This window comes from Sphaerodactylus townsendi, linkage group LG15 (genome assembly GCF_021028975.2).
Source record: "Sphaerodactylus townsendi isolate TG3544 linkage group LG15, MPM_Stown_v2.3, whole genome shotgun sequence".
NCBI classification, from domain to species: Eukaryota; Metazoa; Chordata; class Lepidosauria; order Squamata; family Sphaerodactylidae; genus Sphaerodactylus; species Sphaerodactylus townsendi.
In genome coordinates this window covers 3,672,797-3,694,287 of record NC_059439.1, presented here as the reverse complement: position 1 = coordinate 3,694,287, position 21,491 = coordinate 3,672,797, and the positions used below count along the sequence as shown (strand labels likewise).

The 21,491-nt window shown below is 45.3% G+C and overlaps 1 protein-coding gene across 4 annotated transcripts; it reads left to right on the top strand.

Annotated features, from left to right (window-relative positions):
- Window positions 1-723: 723 nt before the first annotated feature.
- LOC125444839 (charged multivesicular body protein 3) lies at window positions 724-20,975 on the top strand. Of its 4 annotated transcripts, XM_048517560.1 has the most exons (7): window positions 775-1,236; window positions 1,833-1,972; window positions 14,335-14,395; window positions 15,274-15,453; window positions 16,906-17,027; window positions 17,358-17,472; window positions 20,552-20,975. In XM_048517560.1, exons 1-7 carry the CDS (start codon window positions 1,011-1,013, stop codon window positions 20,692-20,694), a joined length of 987 nt encoding a protein of 328 aa, XP_048373517.1. In that variant the 5' UTR covers window positions 775-1,010; the 3' UTR covers window positions 20,695-20,975. The 4 variants fall into 4 exon arrangements, with proteins under 4 accessions (XP_048373514.1, XP_048373517.1, XP_048373515.1 ...); XM_048517558.1 differs by lacking the exons at window positions 775-1,236; window positions 1,833-1,972 and adding an exon at window positions 13,744-13,877; XM_048517559.1 differs by lacking the exons at window positions 775-1,236; window positions 1,833-1,972; window positions 14,335-14,395 and adding an exon at window positions 13,762-13,877.
- Window positions 20,976-21,491: the final 516 nt, after the last annotated feature.

Here is a 21,491-nt window from a genome sequence, read left to right as displayed (position 1 = left end):
CTCCACACCCGCCTCTAAACACTTGTGTGGGATGTGGGGAAGACGCTGCCTCACCCCCACCACCCCCCACCCCACCTCCGCCCCATTAGCCGGACCTCGAGGGCAACTGGCTGGCTGCGCTTGGAAACAGGCTAATGGACGACGAGACGGCCCTTCATGGCGGGTGTCCTCTCCGGTTCTACGACTGTCGAGGCACCTGATGACCCCCATTCCAAGGAGAAGAGTCGCTGCTGCTATTCGGAAAGGGCCAACCGCTCCTGCCCCGCATCACCACAGGAGCGGGAGGGCGGGCGGGCTGCGTCGACCCTGGGTTCGGGAGCCGGCCGGGGGGTTGCCGCTTGATTGCACAGGCTGCGAGGAAGCCGGGCCAAGCGACGCCACTCGTACAAACAAGGCAGCGAGACTGATGATCTGAAACCCCCCACCAGCAGGGAGGGAGGGAGGGAGGGGGAAGAGGCGGGCGCCAGAGCACCGGGGAAGAGTGAGGGGCCCGGAACGGCAGCCCCTGCGAAGCGCCGCAAGGCCAGCGCCACTGCCGCGTCCGCGGCGGCCGAGATCTGCCCGCTTCCCCGGGGGCCTTTCAGCCCGGGCGGCCGCCGGGGCGCCAGCAAGCAGCGCCTTTGCTGCCTGCTGAAGCCTGCGAGCCCCGGCGGCCGCGCGCCCCCGTCCGGCCTGGCGCGCGAGAGCGGCAGCGTGCGCGGCCCCGCCCGCCGCCCCCTCCGGCTGCCGACGTCACTTGTTATGCCTGGGCCTGCGGGGGCTCCGCTCGGGCGCGGGGAGGCGCAGGAGTAGGGCCGCCGCCGCCGCCGCTTCTGCTGCTGCTGCGGCGCCGGGGGTGGCTGGCCAGGCCGGGGGGCCGCGCGGCAAGCAGGGGAGGCGCGGCCTGAGGAGCGGCCCGGGTGTCGCGGCGGCGGCGGCGGGTGGCTGGCCTGCCCTGCCCTGCCCGAGGCGGGGAGCGGCCCGTGGGCGCCGGCGCTGCGTGCTGCTTGCAGGCCCGGCGGAGGACGACGATGTGGCTGAAGCTGCTGTTCCTGCTGCTGTACTTCGTGGGGCTGTTCGTGCTGGCGCGGCTGCTGGAGGCCGTGGTGTGGTACGAGACCGGCTTCCTGGCCAGCCAGCTGGTGGACCCGGTGGCGCTCAGCTTCCGCAAGCTCCGCACCATCCTGGAGTGCCGCGGCCTGGCCTACTCCGGCCTCCCGGAGAAGAAGGACGTCCGGCAGCTGGTCCAGAAGTCCGGTAAGCGGGCGCCGCACCCTCGCCTGGCCGCCGCCGCCGCATCCCCGGGGCCCGCCCGCCCGCCCGCCCGCGGGAGGAGGCAGGGGGGCCAGCCCGGGCCGGACTCGGGAGCCTCCGGGGGCCCGCAGCCAGCCAGGCAGGCAAGTTTGGGAGGCTTGGTGGTCCCGACTAGCGCTCCGCTGGCGGCTTTGCGTCCTTCTGTGGGCTCCTCCTCGGCTTTTTTTTCCTGGCTAAAATACTTTAAAAGCCCGTGAAAGAAGCGGTGGGCTGCTGGGGCCTCAGTCGAAAATGGGGCCTGAACGACAAAGGGCTTGTGGAGGCTGAGACCTGTTCACTGCTTCTAGTCTATGGTAACTGAGCCTCCCGACATAAGATTTTCAGGCCTTGTTAGTTCACAAGTGGATGTGTAAAGCACCTTAATTTTTCTCTTAAGCCAGGAGTTGTTTGGACTCTAGAATGTATGTAAAAGTATTGTCTGCAGTTTTGCTCACCTCATTAAAACTGCCTCAAGCCTGCAAGTTTTTGTACCACCTTCCTTTTGACTAGTGTGAATTCTTGGAGTTTAGAGTACTTAATTTTTTTGTATTTTTATGCAGGCGACCTCATGGAAGGTGAACTTTATTCGGCTCTTAAGGAAGAGGAAGCTTCTGAATCTGTTTCAAGCACAAACTTCAGCGGTGAAATGCATTTTTATGAACTGGTGGAGGATACGAAGGATGGTATCTGGATAGTACAGGTGCGAAATATTTCTTTTGGGAAGAAACACAGTGTATGAATCATTTCATGAAACATCCAGTGAGCTCCAGCTTTTGATCATTAAGGAGATTATGTGACGTGTTTAATGCACTTGAGCAACATAAAACAACATTGTACATAGCATATAACAAAATTGCATGTAATTAGTATTATTACATAACTGAATCAGCAGTCCTGTACAGATTTTCTCAGAAGTTTCTTCCCTTGAACTCCAGAGGACATATTTCCAAAGAGGCATGCTTATAATAGGGCTGCAAGTGTCATAGGTCTGGCTTGCATTAAGTAAAATTAATATTCACAGCACAATGTGAATTGGATATCATTTCCTGTTTTCTACTATAACTGTATAGCTACTGGATGTTAACATTAATCCTTCTCCCATTTACTTAAAAATCCCACTGATTTCAGTGAGTTTGCATCCAAGTAAATATTTATAAGACTGTCACTGTCCACCATTTACATTCATAGTTCTTGCTACCATAGTTAGCTTGTGGATAGTGTGTCAATTACATCTGGTTTGTCACAGTCTGTTAAAATGTAGCCACTGCTCACTGCCCATTACTGTTAACTTTCTACTCCTCTCGTGGTCAATTAGGATACACTCAAATACCCATTTTTTTCAGTAGAAAATATATTCTATAGGCCCACATTTCTTTGCATGGTTACAGTTTATCTGCCATGTCCCCTTTACCTTTCAGGTAAAGTTCTCTTCCTCTGCTGGCTGAGGGTTGACCCTATGTCACTCTGTAGAATGTAAAAATATTTTTTTATTACCAAATGTACATTCTGCTGTAGAGCAATAGAATATTTCTTTCACATTCCTGATGAGGCTCGATAGTGGAACCAGAATTCATAGTCTGGTACAGAAAATGCCTGTTGCATCAGGTAATTCCTGTTACGGCATGAACAGTTTTGGGCTATTTCCCTTTTCCTGTTTAATGCCGTAAGAAAATGGTAGACGCAGCAGATAGAGATATACTGAGGTATTCAAAACAGAATAGAAATGACTGTACCTTTTCTCAGCATTATTTCTACCTTATCTCTAATGAAGAAATACAGAATGACTGTTTAAATATTCATTTGTACAGTCCTTCAGTACTTTCACTGATAAGATGGGCAGCCCAATCCAAATCCTGAGGTGGCAGGGGACGGTGCTGCCACCCCCCTGCCCTGCCACCTCCAGAGGGCTTTCAGGTGGTGTGGGGGAGGGGGGGCAGAAAAAAACCCTCCCCAGCCACCTGAAAGCCCTCTATGGGGCTAAAGGGTGATGTAAGTCCAGGGCACTGGCCATGGAACTCATGGTACAAAAGCTCGAGGAGGAGCCAACTCCACCCCCCAGAATACCCTGACCTCCAGCCCCATGCTGGCATCTAAACGGATGCCAACATTGGTCCATAAAGGCCCTGACTTCTGGGTTTCGCCACTGTGGAGCTGGGAATTGCAGTGTGTTTACTCCCTGCACCATGTGTGTGTGTGCCCTTTGCCGCTCCCCAAAGTTGGCTGCTCCCCAAAGCTGTTTCAGCCCCCCACTCTTAATTAGGCCGCAAAACATTCAAAGCAAACCAAAGTTCAATATATTGTACTTGAAAATAGGCCTGATTTATCATTTTTTTCCCAGTGGTAATTATAGTGTTTTATAAGTACATTTTCCTTCCTTGTTACGTTGCTTAGTCTCTATATGACCCTTTCAGAAGCTTTCTATTTGTGAAATACTGCCTAATCTGGAAAAAGCTAGGTGGGGATTTGCAGGTGTTATGCATGAGGGAAAAATCCGTTCTCCTTCTGCCCTGCCAGACCCGACTTTTGATACTGAAAATCAGGCTTCTGGATATCTTATCTTTGTTTGGCTTTTGAAATATAGACATAGCTAAGATCATGGCATTTATTTCTTTATTTACATACATAGTTTGTTTATAGTCCACCTTTCTCAAACTGGATTAGATCATTGAAAGTACTGCAATAATAGCAGTATGATACAATCAACAACAAATGTGATAGAACTGGATTACAAAATGAGAGAACAATGTGCTAAAAACAGTATAATACAGACAACAAACAAGGGAACAAATCCAGATTACAAATTGGAGAACAGTGTAATAGACAGGTGTTCGGCTCCACACCTACCAGAGTCCTATCAACACTGGCTTGGGGAGCACTGCTGAATCGGTCCAAAATTGGGCTGGAAGACAGCCAAGGGCCCTCCAGTTCCTTAACTGCATCAAGGTTACCTGGAAGGTCTTGGTCGAACAAGATTTTATCTATAAAAAAGCTTGCAAATGCCTCTCAGCTAATAGCCAAATTTCTAATATTTGAGGATTCCGCAGTGAGGGTCATTAAAGATCTAATTACCTACAACTGAACCAAGTGTAAGCTTGTTGATGCGGTGTAGGCCACATAGAATATCTTCTTTGTGGTCTTCACCGTCATCTCATAGGCTTTCACAAGCATCCTATAAAATGTTCTTATAGCTTTGTTGTGAGTTTTCTGCCAAACTTGCTCTAGTTTCCTCAGCTCTTCTTCCTCCTTAGCGCCAAGATTTACTACAGAGCTAGTTTGGACATTGGGGCACAATCTTGACAATGGCCTCAGAAAACCAGCTTTGCCAGTCCTCTATGAGCTCATCCAACAAGTCCCTGAAAGACATCAAATTCCACAGAGCATTCTAAAAACCAGTTGGATCCATGGGCGAGCATAAATTCGTTGTCCACCTACACAGGCAGGGATTGGAATTCTCAGAAGTACCTCTAGGGCAAAATGCACTGGGCCAACATCTATCCAAAGATCAAGTCTAGGGGGTGGCCTATTTTATGTGCAGGACCTGAGACGAAGAAAACGTTGAGAGCTCCAGTGTTGCCTGGGAAGACACTAGACTCATAGCCTGAGTGGAAACAGTGGTACCCACGTGGACATTGAAATCACCCAGGACTAATAACCTGGGAAACTGCAAGACCCACACAGCCACTGCTTCCATCAGGTTTGGAAGGGTATCGGCCGGTGCTTTAGGCAAACGGTACACCAGCCAGGTAGCCAAACTTGCTTTGGTGTCCCACATGTTTGAAATTGTTCATGAAACGTAGAATGGCTATGCCTTTTTTTGTGTGGTTACATTATTCCAAAACAATCCCAATGCGCAATACCTTGCTCAGGAGTGTTAGCAGAGTTGTCCAAGATATTAATCAGAATGAAGAGTGCTTTGCCAAAAATTGTATGGTTATGCTGGAGTGGTTATGCTGAGTGATTATGCTGGCGATCATGGGACCTACCTGGACAAAAGCTATGTGGGTCAGAACAGAAGCTGTAATAAGGACAGTGAACAAGATTTAGTGAAAAGCCCCAAAGAAGTCCCTTCTTCCCTGCTTCATTGCACTCCTGGAATATATGTCTCTGTCTTTATTTTAAACTTGTACCCTGCCCCTCCTCTCGATCGAAGGGCTCAGTGTGGCTCACAATATTCAATAAATATAATTGGAGATAAATGAATCTTAAAATACAATCTCCAAGAGATTATCCTAGCACAGGCATCAGAATAAAACAGGATTGTTTGCCACCTACCAACCAACATCCCTGACTGCTGTCAAAAACAAGTTACTCTGCTAATAGATGGTGGAAAACTGGCCTTGACCATCCTCAGTGAAACACCTGGTGGGGCAACTCTGTCTTACAGGCCCTACAGAGTCTAGAAAGATAATAGGATATTTTATTTTCTAGTTTCATATGAATACTACATTTGTCAGATTTCATCTTGAGGATACCTCTGAGCAGAAATGACTTGACTTGGTTTTTTTCTCTTACTGTTAATGCCTCAATGGGATCCCCCCCCCCTTTTGAAACATTCTGTGCAGATTCAGAGGAACAGTAAGTTGTTTGGAGAGCAGTGAAGTCACACTGGGGCCCAATCATGCAGTTATATGAATCCTGGCCATATTCTTTAATTCAACAATAGTCATAATTGTACAAATAAAGGAGGTGCATTTATGTATCCCCCTTGGAGTTGACTCTGGTGATATTTTCATGTATGTGAGTTTAATTATCAACTACTTTCATATTTAAGTTGAGGAGATAGTACATAAAAATTTACAACATGTAGAAGCTGATTTTCTATGATGTGTGCTTCTTAGTCTTAAGCTTGTTTTAATATTCTTTGATAAACAGGTCATAGCAAACGATAGGAGACCTCTTATGGAAAAAGTCCATTGGGAACAAATGGTTAAGAAAGTATCAAGATTTGGTATACGTACAGGTACTTTTAACTGCTCCAGTGACCCAAGGTATGTTCTTGAAATTTTATTTATTTATTTTAAGTAACCGTATCTTGAAGATATTATATAGAATTTTACACAATCTTTCCAAGTTCTGTTTGCATGTTCTAATAACTACTCTTGTGTGTTTCCAGTGGGAAAATGGCTTATTTTAAACAGCAGCCAACAAAGTTACAAAGAATGGCCAGGTTAAAACAAGACCCAACCAAAAGAATAATCAGTTTGTGCAGTGTGGATGGGGGTCTTTTCTAGCTGCTGAGGTAGAAGCAGAATAGGATCCCGCTCCACAGGGGGGAAAACAGGGGGGAAAACAGAGTTCATCTTCGGTCTTCAGAGCAGCCCCACACTGTGCAGGACTGCCGTTTGGCAGAGTTTTATTCAAGCCCCTGTCAACAGGAGGGGGCGCCCTTCCCCTCTGGCCATGATTGGACAGCTCCTTCCCACTCAGACTGTCATGTGGTCTTGGGGTGGCGCCACCTCTCCCCTCAGTTCACTTTTTGCCACCGTTGGGCAAGACATCTGTTTTAGAGCTCTGTCAGTTTTTTCCCTTCCTGCAGTGGCTATTGCCAGCCCAGCATTCCTTGCTGAGGTAGCTTTGGTTGACCTAGCCTCCCCAACTCTACTTATTCATGGGAGGGGGTTTGCCTGCCTTGGCATCCAAACCAGTATTCAAGATGTGCGCTCTAATGAACAAATGGACTCAGTCCTGGACAGGATTAGAAAAAATAAAAATACTGCTCATTTTGTGAGCATTCTTTTTCAGGCCTCGGGCTCCCTCAAGCCTAGATATTTCCTGAGCTGTGTGCAGCGACATAACAAGCCCTATAAATATCAGCCCCCAGCTTATGGGGCAGAGGAGGGCTCTTACAAATCCTCTTATTCATTTTCCCAGCAAGGGAAGAAATATCAGTCTCAACCTGAAGGGAAAAAGGGCAACAGGTCCCCCCCTCCCCATACTTGTCCTCAGGGGAAACAAGCAGGCCCAACCATTGGATTCTTTAGTATTCGTTGTTTCTGTTGGTTGTGGTGGGTTTTCTGGGCTGTGTGGCCGTGGTTTCTGTCATCTCTGATATTTGGTTGTTAAAGAATGGTTCCAGGTTAGAGTTTAAATTGCTCCCAGTCTCTTGTGATTCTGAATACCTCACAATGGACCCACCTCTTTTGTTGCAGGAAAAGGTGTCTTCCCTAATATGAAAAGTAGCCATCAGACAAGATCCTGACAATTGAGCTACTGAGGGTTTTTACTCCTGATATTTTCTTATTGTGCGGGTGGGGCAAACACCCTGTCCGAGAGTTAAGGAAGGTCAACAAACATTTAAATATTGAGAGGTTCTGGATGATCTCCCTCCAACACGTCCTCCCCCTTCTTTCTGCTGATCTCTAGTTTGCTGTCTTGGACCGTAAGAATCCCTATTCCAAATTGCTATTAGTGAAAGGCATAGGAAGAACTTATGTTTTATACATGGTACAAAGAGATATGAATATTGCATCCTACCCTTTGGCTTAGGACTGCTCCAAGTGTTTTTACAAAGTGTCTTTCCATGGTGGCTTCTCACCTGGCAGTGCAAGATTGTCAGATTTTTAACTGGTTGCTGGTAGCCCCTTCTGCTACTGAATTGTCGACCCACATTACACTTACAGTTTCCACCCTAGAATGTTTGGGTTTCATTATCAGCCATGAGAAATCTAAACTTCAACCCCTTTAATTTCAAAAGATGATTTCCAGTTTGCATTGGTGAAGGCTGTCAGCAGCTAAGATAACTAGCTTGGCTTTTACTCCATCTGCTCTTCTGGGTGCGAGTCATGATCAGACAAAGCAGATAATAAAAGGAATATAGATATAGAATGACATAGGTAGAGCTCCAGCCTTCCTGTCTCCAGCTAACAGTAGATGTGTAATTACTGCTGCTCCCCTACCTAGCTCATTTGGAACTTTATAGCCACAGGAAGACCTGTACTCCTGCAAAACGTAACTTATTGCCTTCTACTGTTTTGGATGGCCGGTTTTCAAAAGTCCCCATAGTGGAGAGGATTTGTTTTTGCAATAGGAGGTCAAAAATATTGAACATGTACTCTCTATCTTTTTCAAGTTTGTTACCCCATTGCTTAATAACAATCAAGGTCGCTCAGCTCAGGCATATGCAAGACTGTTACTGGAGGATGGGAATATAAAGATGACAGCATTTATTGCTAGGTTTTGTGCAATAGCCTCCAACAATACATTTTTGTGCAACAGCTTGTAAAATTCGTTGAATGACTGAGTTAGATATATGTGGTAATTAGGTTATTTTAATACATTTTAACACACATATACAAAATATAAATTTTAATATATTGTAAACTTTACATATGCATTTTAAATTATAAATTAAACAGTTCATTAACTTTTGTGAAATGGAGCAGCTCACCATATGTCAAAATAAATCCAAAGTATTGCTGGTTGGAGACTCTAAGAAGACAGAATGCCCTTGGAGGTTGCAGAAAATGGAGTTTGAAAAAGTTTACTCTTACAAATACTTGGGCATCTGAAATTAAGCTGTGCCAATCATTTTGTGGCTGGCTCTACCTCCTGCTGCAGCAATTTCGTTGCAGTGCCCACAATACTGTATCAGAATTCCAAATGTGCCCGCAGATTCAAAAAGGTTGGGGACTTCTGTTATAGATCCAGTAGAGTGGCCATTCACATGTATACATTTTTGAGAATTGTTTGTGCATTCTGAAATTCGTAAGATCAATTAAGCAGATCATCAAGACTTTTATTCTAAAATATTGATTGCTTTCTTTGTAGGTACTGCAAGAGGAGAGGCTGGATAAGATCCACATTGATTATGTCAGTTCCACAAACTAGAACATCCAAAGGAAAAGTGATGCTTAAGGAATATGGTGGACGTAAAATTGAGACAGAGCATATTTTCAAATGGATAACTGCCCACACAGCTTCTCGGATCAAGACCATCTTTCGATCAGAACACTTAAAAGAAGAATGGAACAAAAGTGACCAGTATCGAGTAAAAATATACCTGTTTGCTAAGTTAGATCAGCCTCCTGCCTTCTTCTCTGCACTAAGTGTAAAGTTTACGGGAAGAGTTGAGTTTATTTTTGTAAATGTCGACAACTGGGACAACAAGAGCCAAATGGCAGAGATAGGTATCTATAAGATGCCATCTTACATCCTTAGAACTCCTGAAGGCATTTATCAGTATGGAAACAATACTGGCGAATTCATTTCCCTACATGCCATGGACTCTTTCTTGCGCTCTTTACAACCTGAAGTTAATGATTTGTTTGTCTTAAGTCTGGTTTTAGTTAACTTGATGGCTTGGATGGACCTATTTATCACCCAAGGTGCCACTATAAAGCGCTTTGTTGTTCTTATAAGCACTTTAGGGACCTATAATTCACTCTTAATTATTTCTTGGCTACCAGTCCTAGGTTTTTTGCAGTTACCTTATTTAGACAGTGTCTATGAATGTAGTTTAAAACTGTTTCGGTATTCTAATACAACTACATTGGCTTCCTGGGTGAGAGCTGACTGGATGTTCTACTCATCACACCCTGCCTTGTTCCTCAGCACTTATCTGGGCCATGGCTTATTAATTGATTATTTTGAGAAAAAAAGACGGCACCATAACAGTGATGCAGTAAATTCCAATAATCTAGAGTGGCTTTCAAGCCTTTGGGACTGGTACACCAGCTATCTGTTCCACCCCATTGTGTCTTTCCAGGACTTTCCCTTCGAATCAGAATGGGATGAAGACCCAGATCTGTTCCTTGAGCACTTGGCTTTCCCTGCGCTGTGGCTTCACCCACTAATACCAACCGATTACATTAAAAACCTGCCCGTGTGGCAATTTAAATGTCTTGGTGGCCATTTGGAAGAGGAAATGGTGGAAATCTCTCAAAGTGAAAGTGATTCAGACTGTGAATGCAAAGATGTATCAAGTAGTAGAACAAGGGTCTCCGAGGACCTTCAAAAACCTCCCTGTGAAGGTGTACTTCGGTGCAGTGCCAAGATCTGTTCATGTGCCAAAGCCAGGTCCTGCCACGCTATGGAAGATATGGAGCCTGATTGGTCAGCTTGGCCTGCTGGTACATTGCATTGTACAGAATGTGTTGTATGTCTAGAGAATTTTGAAAATGGATGTCTGTTAATGGGCTTGCCCTGTGGCCATGCGTTTCACGAGAGTTGTATTGTTACGTGGCTAGTTGGGGGGCAGCATTGCTGTCCAGTCTGTAGATGGGCCTCTTATAAGAAAAAGAAACCATATATAAATTCCCATGCTTTGTCAAGTCGCAACCCATCTTAGCTGTGTAACCTCCCCACACATTTCTTGCTTGCCTTTTACATGTTAGTCACAAGCGGACCTTGTGGTTTGAAGTTTTAGTTTAAATGTTAGTATGGTGGATGAAATAAACACGATGCTAACCTTGATGACTGATTCACTTGATTGCCTTGTATGTTGAAACAATAAATACTTATTGTACAATGACACTTTCCTTCTCAACATTCTGAAGTTCAAAAGTTAGCATTATTTGGGTTTCTTTTGCTTTTTTTGCAAATATATTCCAGCAATGCTCATCTGGAGGTAATCTTAACAATTCTAATGTAAAATAATTGTTTTGTTTAAATGTTTCTACTTTTGGTCTCTTCAGCCCACCTTCTGTTGAATAATGTACGGTCTGTGAGAATACATTTGAAAACAAATCTATAAAAATAAATTATTTTAAAAGACTATCAATTTTTCAGAATCATTCCAGTAAAACGTTGTGCTTCACAGTGTGTTTCATTCAGAAGATATTTCTCTATCTGTATCCTACTCTTGTCTTCAGGGAATTTGGAACAGCTTATGGGTTGAGTGAGTTGAGTTTGGATTTATATCCCCCTTTCTCTCCTGTAGGAGACTCAAAGAGGCTGACAATCTCCTTTCCCTTCCCCCCCCCCCCCCACAAACACTTTGTGAGGTGGGTGGGGCTGAGAGAGCTCCAGAAACCCAAGGTCACCCAGCTGATATGTGTGGGAGTGCGCAGGCTAAACTGAATTCCCCAGATAAGCCTCCACAACTCAAGTGGCAGAGCTGGGAATCAAACCCGGTTCCTCCAGATCAGTGCGCACCTGCTCTTAGCCACTATGCCACTGCTGCTCCTTAGATCCAGGTCTGTGGATCTTGTTGACATTGCTCTGTAAAGTGTCCTGCACATTGTTTATTGTCACTTATTAGAATCATATGCTAAATGTCAAGATTCATTTATATCCTGCCTAATTAGATGTCTTTTAAAAATGCATCTAATTCTCAATATGGCCTTTGGATCCAGATTTACTAGGCAACCACAACATCCCAGTTCACTCCTCCAGGAGTTTTCTTGCTGACATTTTGATACCTGCTTGGAAAAGGGTGGAGGGAGGGAACTTGACCCATCCCACGGACTCTTACCTCCATTAGCATTTCTTTAAAAATGGCTGAGGTGTGGCTGGCAAGCAATTAAGCTGACTTCCCCATTACTGCTGTCAGAGGAAAAAAATGAGGCTAAAATTTCCCTTCAAACCTCAAGTGGAAAAAGCCATTTCTTCAGACCCTCTAACAAAACCTTGTGGATTCCATTCTTGAATCAGTCTAACACAACAGTTTTAGCAAGAACTCTGGTACCTACACCAGATAAAGCAGCTGACAGTGACCAACTAAGCCAGGGAACAACTGACACATCTTCATTGACCTGCAGAAAAGTTCATCTCTGGAGAGCGGAAGAGGGAGGTCCAGACACAAACCAGGCCTTGGATCAAACAATTTTTAATCTTACCTTTGAGACGGCATCTCTAGCAGAACCTCCTCTAAAAGTCTTACAGCTTGCAGTGTGGAGACATGCATATAGTCAATGTGGAGATTACAGTGCCTCTGCAGTTTTAAGAATCCTTTCCTGGAAGTAAGCCCCGTTGAACAGACTGAGTAGACCTCATTAGGACTGCATGTTTTGTCTTTCCAATATATAACAGGGTTGGATGAGGGCTAATAAACTGAACTTCAGTCCACATACGGAGAAGGTATTGTTGGTCAATGCCAAAGCTGCACAAAGATGGAGGAATTACCCTGGAAGGGCTGCATTCCCCCCATAGAAGCAGGTTTGCAACCAGAAGATGCCAGTGAGTCCTGGTCTAGGAGTGAAGGCCCAGGTCTCTGTGGCACACAGAACCTTTCACCATGCCAGCTACAATAAATAATAATAATAATAAATAATAATAATAAATTTGATAGACTGCCCACCCTTGAAGGGCTCTGGGTGGTGTACAATTCACTTTATAACAATATGAATAAAACAATTCACAATACAAATATTAATTAAAATCTATATTCCAAAACAGATATAAACTTGTAAGCTGCATCAAGCAAGAGTATGAATTGCCTAAAATAAATAGTTATAATTGGCTGTCAACAAACCGAGCATAGTCACACTCCTCAAGTCAACTGACATAAATTTGCTTAGAAAGGTATAATAGCTATTAATAGGATTTGAAACACTGACAAATAATGTGTATTAATATGACATTATATAATACAGCAGTTGTAAAATGCAAAGATAAAGTTTCTGACCAACAGATGTCTTAACAGCAGGGGCCCAGGGGGACATATGGGGTCAAACGTCCCCCGGGGCTGCAGCCATTTAGTCAGGTGGAGGCTGCAAAGCTTTTACCAGAAAGGTTCTGATTGGCTGAGCAGATTAAAAAATACATTGCTTTCAGCAGCAGTTGCCACTGGTCAAGGGTTTTCAATGAATGAGGCAAGCTGTGTGCATGCAAGAAAATATTCAAGCAGCTGGGAGCTCAGCATAATTTGGGAATACAAATGGAGAGAACCCAAGATGGAGGTTTTCTTCTCAACCAGAAACCCACAATTGTGGACTTTATAGAGTCTGTGAATATGATGGATGCTAAATGAGTGAGCACACCAATGGATCCTGCATACCCGAATCGCCAAGATAGAGAGCCACAACTCAGTCATGAAAGGGATAACTGTGTGTATATAAATAAGTTGTTCAAGTCACTGTTTAAGACCTAATCTATTGATTAGCTATTGGTCAGTCAGATAGACATTGTTTACATGTGAGTGAGCACATACATCCGAAGTTATAAAGTTAGTCTGGGTGGATTTCGCCGCATTTCATTCCACCACCTCTGCTCCAACAAGATGCGTATTTTCTGTTTTACACCACCACGATCCGGCCCGTTTCAGCAAGAAAAGAGGGTAAGGAAGGACATAGGGCTGCTCAAAGCAAAGAAATGGCCGAGGAAGGCTATTTCCCCACGGGAGGAGGAGGAGGTTCACCGAGGGGCGGAAGGGCCCTCCCCCGCAGGCCCCATGGAGCGCGAGCGGACAACCCTGCAGGGTTGGCTTCACCGGAAAAGCGAGGGCCAATTGGAGGCGTCCCCGGCTGACGGCCGCCCGCCGCGCCTTCCCCTCCAGTCACAGCGGTCCCAGTGCGCGTGCGCAGACAAGCGTCCGTTTCCGCCGCCGTCTCTTCCTGGTCCGACTGGGGAGGAGGGGGAGTACGGGATCCGGGGAGGGTCAGAGTGGGCGCCGGCGGAGGGCGATGGGCCTGTTCGGCAAGAGCCAAGAGAAGCCGCCCAAAGAGCTGGTGAGGGGTGAGGGAGGCGCGGCGGGTCCTCCGGGGCATCTTCTCCGCTCTTCCAGGCGCGGCGGCCGGGAAGGGGACTACCGCGGCGGCGGCTGCTACTCCTCCTCCCTGAGAAGGGGAGGCCCCGCGCCCTCCTGCCCGGCCAGCACAGCTTGGTGCGGGGATGGCTGAGCTCCGTGGGCCGCCCGCGATCCAGCCCCTGTACCCATGCGGAGAGTTATGCAGTGGCGGAAAGGAGGCCCCTCCAGCCCTGTTTTACTGGCTCAGTGGTGAAACTGGCGGGCAGCCCCCTGGCGACGCTTGGCGCGGCCTCTCTCTCTCCCCAGAGGGGGTTTAATCCTGGGGGCTGGGGGTGGGGGCCTTGACTGGCCCCTGAGGCGGAGGAGGAGGAGGAGGAAGACCCTTCAGGGTCGCCGTCTCCTCCCTCCCTGGAGCTGACGGCTGGTGGTCTTTGCAGGTCAACGAGTGGTCCCTGAAGATACGCAAGGAAATGAGAGTGATCGACAGGCAGATCAGAGGTGGGTAGGTTCCCGCAAGCCAGGCTTCCTTACGTGTCTCTGGCCTTCCTACAGGGCGCTTTTCTGTCCCCACAGCAACCTTGTGAGGTAGGCTAGGCTGAGAAGTGGTGGCTGGCCCAAGGTCGCCATGGGGACCTCTGGTCTGCAGAGGGCTGATCATACATCTTCCCAGCCAGAGTCCACCATTCTGGAAAGCCACATTTAAATGAGTAGACAGTGCTTTAGCCCAAAATCAATAGGATTTCAGCTGGTGAAGTATATCAGATGAGATATCTTCCCATTCACATGCTTAATAAGGGGAGCTTCCTATCAGGAAAACCAGTGGCATATTGTTATAGTTATTAAGTGGCATTCTAAACTCTGTTGGAAAGTTGATGCCATGTCTTTTATTGTCGCCATGAACCAGTGAATGTGCTATTTGATTCGGTCTTGAAGAGGAGACTGTGTGATTTCTGATGAATTCTGGTAGTCAGGGATTCACTCGGCCAGAGTCCTCAGCCTTTTTGAGCCTACAGGCCCTCTGGAATGCTGACACAGCAGACAGCAGGCAGCTGCAAAAAATGGCTGTTGAAATTGTACCTTTAGTCACATTGTGCGAAAGAACTCCAGTGTTGTGGTGGCTGCTGTCAAGGCGGCAAAGCAACTTTTAAAAAATCTACACAGCCAATTAGAAACCTTGCTGGGAAGTATCCCCACCTGGCCCCACCTACTTTCTAAAGATCCTTGGTAGGCACCAGGAAGGCTGCCAGCAGGTGCCATGATGCCCATAGGTGCCATGTTGGGGACCTCACCTTTATTTTGATTCTGCAATGACCGGGGGTTGGGATAGATGGCCTTTCCAACTCTATGATTCTATATTCATTTTCTCCCAAATGTAGATATTCAGCGAGAAGAGGAAAAGGTAAAGAGGTCAATTAAAGATGCTGCCAGAAAGGGTCAAAAAGATGTCTGTGTGGTCCTGGCAAAGGAAATGATACGTTCACGGAAGGCTGTGAGCAAACTGTACGCCTCCAAAGCACACATGAATTCTGTCCTGATGGGGATGAAGAACCAGTTGGGTAAGGACATTGCTGAGCTGGTCAAGATTCTGTCCCATCTCTTTCTTACACCCATCAAATCTCACCCATCAAATCTTTCTTACACCCATCAAATCTCAGACTTACACCCATCAAATCTCAGTGCAAAGCAAACAGAGTACAGTAGCTTACATCTAATATTCTATTTCAAAGCATTTCTGCTGATTCGGTTCTTGTTTTTTATCTGCCATGTCCTTTTCTGACTGCAGCTGTAATGCAGCAACTGATCTTGGTTTTAAAATGTGTTGGCATGATGAGAAGCCCAATTTCTGAGCTCAGGTTAAATTGATCTCATTTTTGTCCATCACATTTTTAGCTGTGGTAGCTAACAACTGCGGTCTTTCTGCCATCCTCTTAGCCATGTCTGGACATTGCGAGGTTTCAGTCTATTGCTGAAGACAATGTGAGGCTTGACTCTGGGTTGTAAGCCTGACCTGGCCTAGATTACTGAGACCTTGTTGGATGCAGTAGGAGAAGCTCATTTCTTTCCATTTTGTCCAGTCTCTGCTCACTGATCAAAGAGGGGAAACTGCTGTGGTCTGTTGTGTTAATGATGCCCAAAGTTGGCTGGGCAGGGCTCTCTGGGTGTGTAATGTTCAACCCACTGCCTAGGCATCTCCAACAAAGCTGTGGCTATTAGACCCCCGGGTGTTTTTGTGCCTCTGTTTTCCACAGGAGATCATGGCAGCATCATGCCTGGTTCTTGCTCCATTTCATCTTCATAGCAACCTGTCAAGTAGGCTCAGCTGTGAACACCCAGCACACAGACTCAGGCAGGCTCAGCCTGTGGTTGCTCCCATGATTCATGACAGAGTGAGATTTGAACTAATATCTCTCAAACCCTGGTTCAACACCCCTCACTTTACCACACTGACTTATAAGACTTTTAGTCCTTGACGCTGAAACCTCCTGGTTGGGAGACGTGACAGGATCGTTCAGGAACAAGGCCAGATTATGGCAGTTTCTTGGTATCATTCAGAGGGCTGTTGTCCAAGCCTACTAATAATTTATAAGCCTTGCAGATAGAGACTTTAGAGATGTGTGTTGTGCACCATTAAAACATGGAGGAGTGGGGAGTCAAACTCAGGTTCTCCAGATTAGAGTCTACCACTCTAAACCACTACACCACGCTGGCTCATGCTAGACTAGATGCTCCATTTCTCTGTTCTAACAGGACTTCTCTGTCCCTTAGGCATTCTTTGTTTTTTTCCCAGAAGTGTAAAGAGAAAACTCCATGGGTTTTATTAAATGTTTTATGTAAGCTTACAAAGTGACAGAAGAAATAGGGATCTTGTAATCTTGGGGTCCCTAGGCCACTTCCAATGAAACTGATTAGAAAATGTGAATTGGTGGCAAGCAATACATTCACTACTGGAAATGATCTTTCATGGATATGAACTTGACCTGAAAGTCTACCACTGTTTCCCTTTGCAGCTGTTCTTAGAGTGGCTGGGTCCTTACAGAAGAGCACAGAAGTCATGAAGGCCATGCAGAACTTAGTAAAAATTCCTGAAATTCAGGCTACAATGAGGGAATTGTCCAAAGAAATGATGAAGGTAAGCTTAGCAGCTTCTTTGTATATAATCTAGAAACAAATCATGGCAAAGAAAGAGATGTGGGCCTATACTTGCTTTCAAGCATGTCTCCTCTGCTTGTAGCAACTCTCTTCTTCACCAACTATGGCCACTTGAATTTCCATTCCATGCGTTCTGTTTTCTCTTTTCTGTATGGATTTTAGATTTAATGTAATGCATGCAAATGCTTAGACCGTTTCAAGCTATAGCTGAGAAAGAGGCCAGATTTCCAGAAAGAACTGAAGCTACATTGTCCAGTTCTATGTATATGAAGCATCTGGTCTGTTATCATCTTCATATTAATTTCTTTAGGCAGGTATTATAGAAGATATGCTGGAGGATACTTTTGAAAGCTTGGAGGACCAAGAGGACATGGAAGAGGAGGCAGAGATGGAAGTTGATAAAATTTTGTTTGAAATCACAGCTGGTAAGTATGAGAGTATACATATGCATTGAGTCTTACAGGTCAATAAGAACACCAGGTTCGGTAAGCTATGGAGTGGCCAACAGTAAACCTTCAGAGAAATCAGAATGTCACTAATTTTTTTTAAAAAAATATTATTTTGGGGAAAAAATAGAAGAAAGCATTATTACATAGAAGAGTAACATGTGGAGCTTGCTTACATCTATCAGTATTGTAAACATCCATCATTTAATTTCTTACTGTCCTAACTTTGACCTATGTAGTCCCAAAAATGTGTATCATTTTCATCCACTTTGGTATGGCTGTTGTATCAGCAGCAAGTGCTTTGGATGTCCAGATATACTTGCCACTTCTGCTGGACCTCTCAGCAGTTTTCTTTACCTTCTGTCAAAAGTACCCTTCTGGACCACCTGTGACTGATGGTGATGGGAGGCATGATGCTCCAGTGGTTCTGTCTCCTATCTGGTTGGCTGGTTTTATACGTCATGCTGGGTTCTTTTTCCCCTAAGCTTGTTAACGTTTATATTAAGCTGAAGGGAAACCATTTTGAAAGGAAGAACAGCCTGCTATATCAGTGCACAAACGTAGCTGGTGCCAGAAATCTGGGGAAGAAACCTGGGCAGTGTCAGAGATAGATGACTCTCTTTAGATTCCAGTCCGATCTGCAACAGCAAAAAGGACAGGTCACAAAACAGAAACTGAGAGACTGGGCTTATGCATCCCAAAGGTCATCTCTTGCCCCTGAATTGCACAAGGGGAGTGGTCCAGAGAAGAAGCAGAACAAGAAGATGTTTCTTTTAGACTATTTCAAGCTGGTAGTCTCCACTTTAAACTACCAAACAGAGGCGACAGAAACTACATTGCCTGCCCAAAGATTAGACTCCAGGGAATAAAAAAAACAGGCCCATGCTGGTGTGTCTCTTTACTGATGCTGATGACACAATTTTTAAAAGTGAATGGTCAATCCTGGGCAACAACAACTCTCTCATGGTGATTGCAAAAAGGTTTTACACCCTCTCACCAGACACACTGGAGGACTTAAAAGTCCCACTTGCAGTAGCACCTTTAGATCCTTTCGTTCCTATAGACCATAACTGGGCAGGGATCAGAAAGACTTCAGATTGGGCAGAATGACTTCATATGTAACTGGAGCTCCTGGAAAACAGGAGACAGGAACACACCAGCCAAATGGGCCTTTTCATGACAATCTAATAGGAGGAAGATTAACACTTTGCAGAAAGATGGTGCTTCTCCATCACAGACAGCTGCGTACTACAAATTGTCCAACAGGGATATAACATAGAATTCCGCTTAAAACCTCCTTACCTCTATCTGTTATCGTTGGTCCTGAAACACCACACCAAGCCAACTTGCTTCGGGAAATGAAAACTATAGAACAGTCAGCATCAAGTGTGGAATTTTCCAAGTAGATTCACGATACAGGGCCCTCAGAACTAGGACAAAGAGGCTTAGAGACAGCTTCTACTCTAGAGCTGTGGCTATGCTAAACTCCGCTGCTTCATATTGATGTATTTGGGGCTGTGTAGGGATGGGTGGAGGAAGGGGAAAGTGAGGATGATGTATGAGTCTGAAATTGTGTGCATCGAGGAATGTTAAAGTTGTAAATTTCTGAAGAAGGTAATAAATGACAATGGTGTTTATGCTTATTGTTCTTTACTGTTTATCATCACCATGATCCCACTGATTAAAAAACAATAACAAAGTTGGGATATCAAATGATCAAAGATTTGAAAAAAATCTCACATTTGCTGTACATGGATGATTTGAAGCTGTACGGGAAATCAGACACAGAAATCCAGTCGCTCGTGAGCGTAGTCCGAATATTCAGCACAGATATTTTGATGGAGTTTGGCCTGGAAAAGTGCACCACTGTGGCAATAAAGAGGGGCAAGATTACTGAGAGTGATGGCATAGAAATGCCTGATGGCCAACTCTTCAAGTGTAACCAAGAGGCAGCTTATAAATAGCTGGGCATTTTGCAGCTAGATTACATCAAGCACAGGCAAGTGAAGACTGTGGTCAGCAAAGAATACACCCAGAGGGTCAGGAAAATTTTTGAAAACTAAATTAAATGGCAAGAATACAATCAAGGCCATCAACACCTGGGCCATACCTGTCATCAGGTATACTGCAGGAATTATCAACTGGACACAGGCTGAGTTGGGTGCATTGGGCAGAAAAACTCGGAAGCGTATGACAGCGCACCATGCCTTACACCCAAGCAGTGATGCTGATAGATTAGACCTTCCCCGGAGATCTGGTGGTAGAGGCTTACTGCAAATAAAGCTAACAGTGGAGGAGGAGAAACATTTGCTGGCCGATTATGTGAATGAAAGTCAATGGGAAAAGTACCCCAGTGGTATATTGAGCCATAACCTGGGTTGAAATGCATCTGGTCATGCATTTCTGATTTGGGGTGCTGTGTTGTTTCCGGGCTGTATAGCCGTGTTATAGTGAAGGCTCCACACAGATGTTTCGCCTGCAGGTGGCAGGTATTTTCAGGCGAAACATCAGAAGAGAATGCGGCTAGAACACAGCCACAACACAGTCACACAGCTTGGAAACTACACAGCATCCCAGTGATTCCGGCCGCAAAAGCCTTCGACAATACATTTCTGATTTGTTTTGATTTTTATGTATACAGAGATATTAGGTAGGATAGGGGTGTTCAATTCAATTGCCATGCTGCCAAGGGACAGAGGTAGTGGCTACAGGTCCAGCAGGGGGCAGCGCTCCCTTTTTGCATATTTAAGTCTCTGCAGGCAAGGGACAATTACATATATTTAGGGTTTATATAAATATTTAAAAATCTGCTTGCAGTAATCTATGGCACAAAGATGAAACAAACAAAAAGAACACACACCAAACAGAGGCATAATATGGATCCTGGTTAAAGAAGGGATGGATATAAAATTGACCTTGTATATCAGTCAGTTTTAAAATTGACGGTGTCTATCAGTCAGTTTTAACGTTTAAAGCTTGCACGATACCTGCAGGATTCTAGTTGAACATTTTACTGCTTCTTTTCAGCTGTTGATTACTCTCCTTTATTTCTTTTCAGGTGCCCTCGGTAAAGCACCTGGTAAAGTTACTGATGCCCTTCCAGAACATGAGCCTGAAGGAGCTGCAGCAGCCATGGATGAGGATGATGAAGAAGAAGATATCGAAGCCATGCAGTCACGATTAGCTACTCTCCGTAGCTAAGAGTAGAACTCTTGTACAGTTTGATTCATTTTGCCATGAGGTGTTCAGTCATGCCTTTACTATGTAAAAATTCACATAAAATAATTTCCTGTATATATCTTTATATAGAGAATGGAAGTGGTGTGTGTGGGTATATTCTGGGGGAAAAAACCACCTATGAATCTAAGCTTTCAGTACAGTCTCTTCAAATTTACTTCTGCAGGCTGAGACAACCCAAATAGCAGTGTATGCATTTCTGAAGCAGTAAAACTAGATTTTAATAAACAGCTTTGAACATTTTACTACTAGTGAGTTGATAATTTCTTTTAGGTAAGACAGGTTGACTTTAGTTAACTAAAAACTTACTCTGCCAAAAGATAGAGCTATATTTCTCAGTGATTCCAGATGGTGGTAACTAAGGACCTTCTCCTTTGGCCTTTTATCAGAGGCCACCGCTTCTAGGTTCAGAGCAGTGGCAATTTGGAGCATCTGTTCGAAGTAAAGCCTCAGGTCTTCATTAGGTGAGACTGGGTTGGGATCTCCCACCCATTAATCGGGACGGGGTGTGTGTGTGTGTGTTCTGATTGCGCCTTTGAGCTATATACAGAGGCAGCTACCTTGCCCTGTTCACATTTGGACTCTTCTGCTGACACATGAGGTACTGTGGTTCTTGGAATACCAGGTTCATCTGTTGACTCCCAGGGAGCTTGAACCAGCGAGCCCTGATATTCCTGACTCCCATAAGCTGCCCGAGCCAGCCTCTGCCAGGTTTGATGTAATGCTGGCCTGAGGGTCACAGTTGGTCTAGCTCATAGGTG

Bases quoted from the DNA above. Each gene is read 5' to 3' on its own strand.
- LOC125444839 (XM_048517557.1), top strand. From the start codon at position 1,011: ATGTGGCTGAAGCTGCTGTTCCTGCTGCTGTACTTCGTGGGGCTGTTC. The intron at 1,237-1,832 runs GTAAGCGGGCGC...ATTTTTATGCAG, and splicing joins GCAGCTGGTCCAGAAGTCCG to GCGACCTCATGGAAGGTGAA. The intron at 1,973-6,144 runs GTGCGAAATATT...TTTGATAAACAG, and splicing joins ATGGTATCTGGATAGTACAG to GTCATAGCAAACGATAGGAG.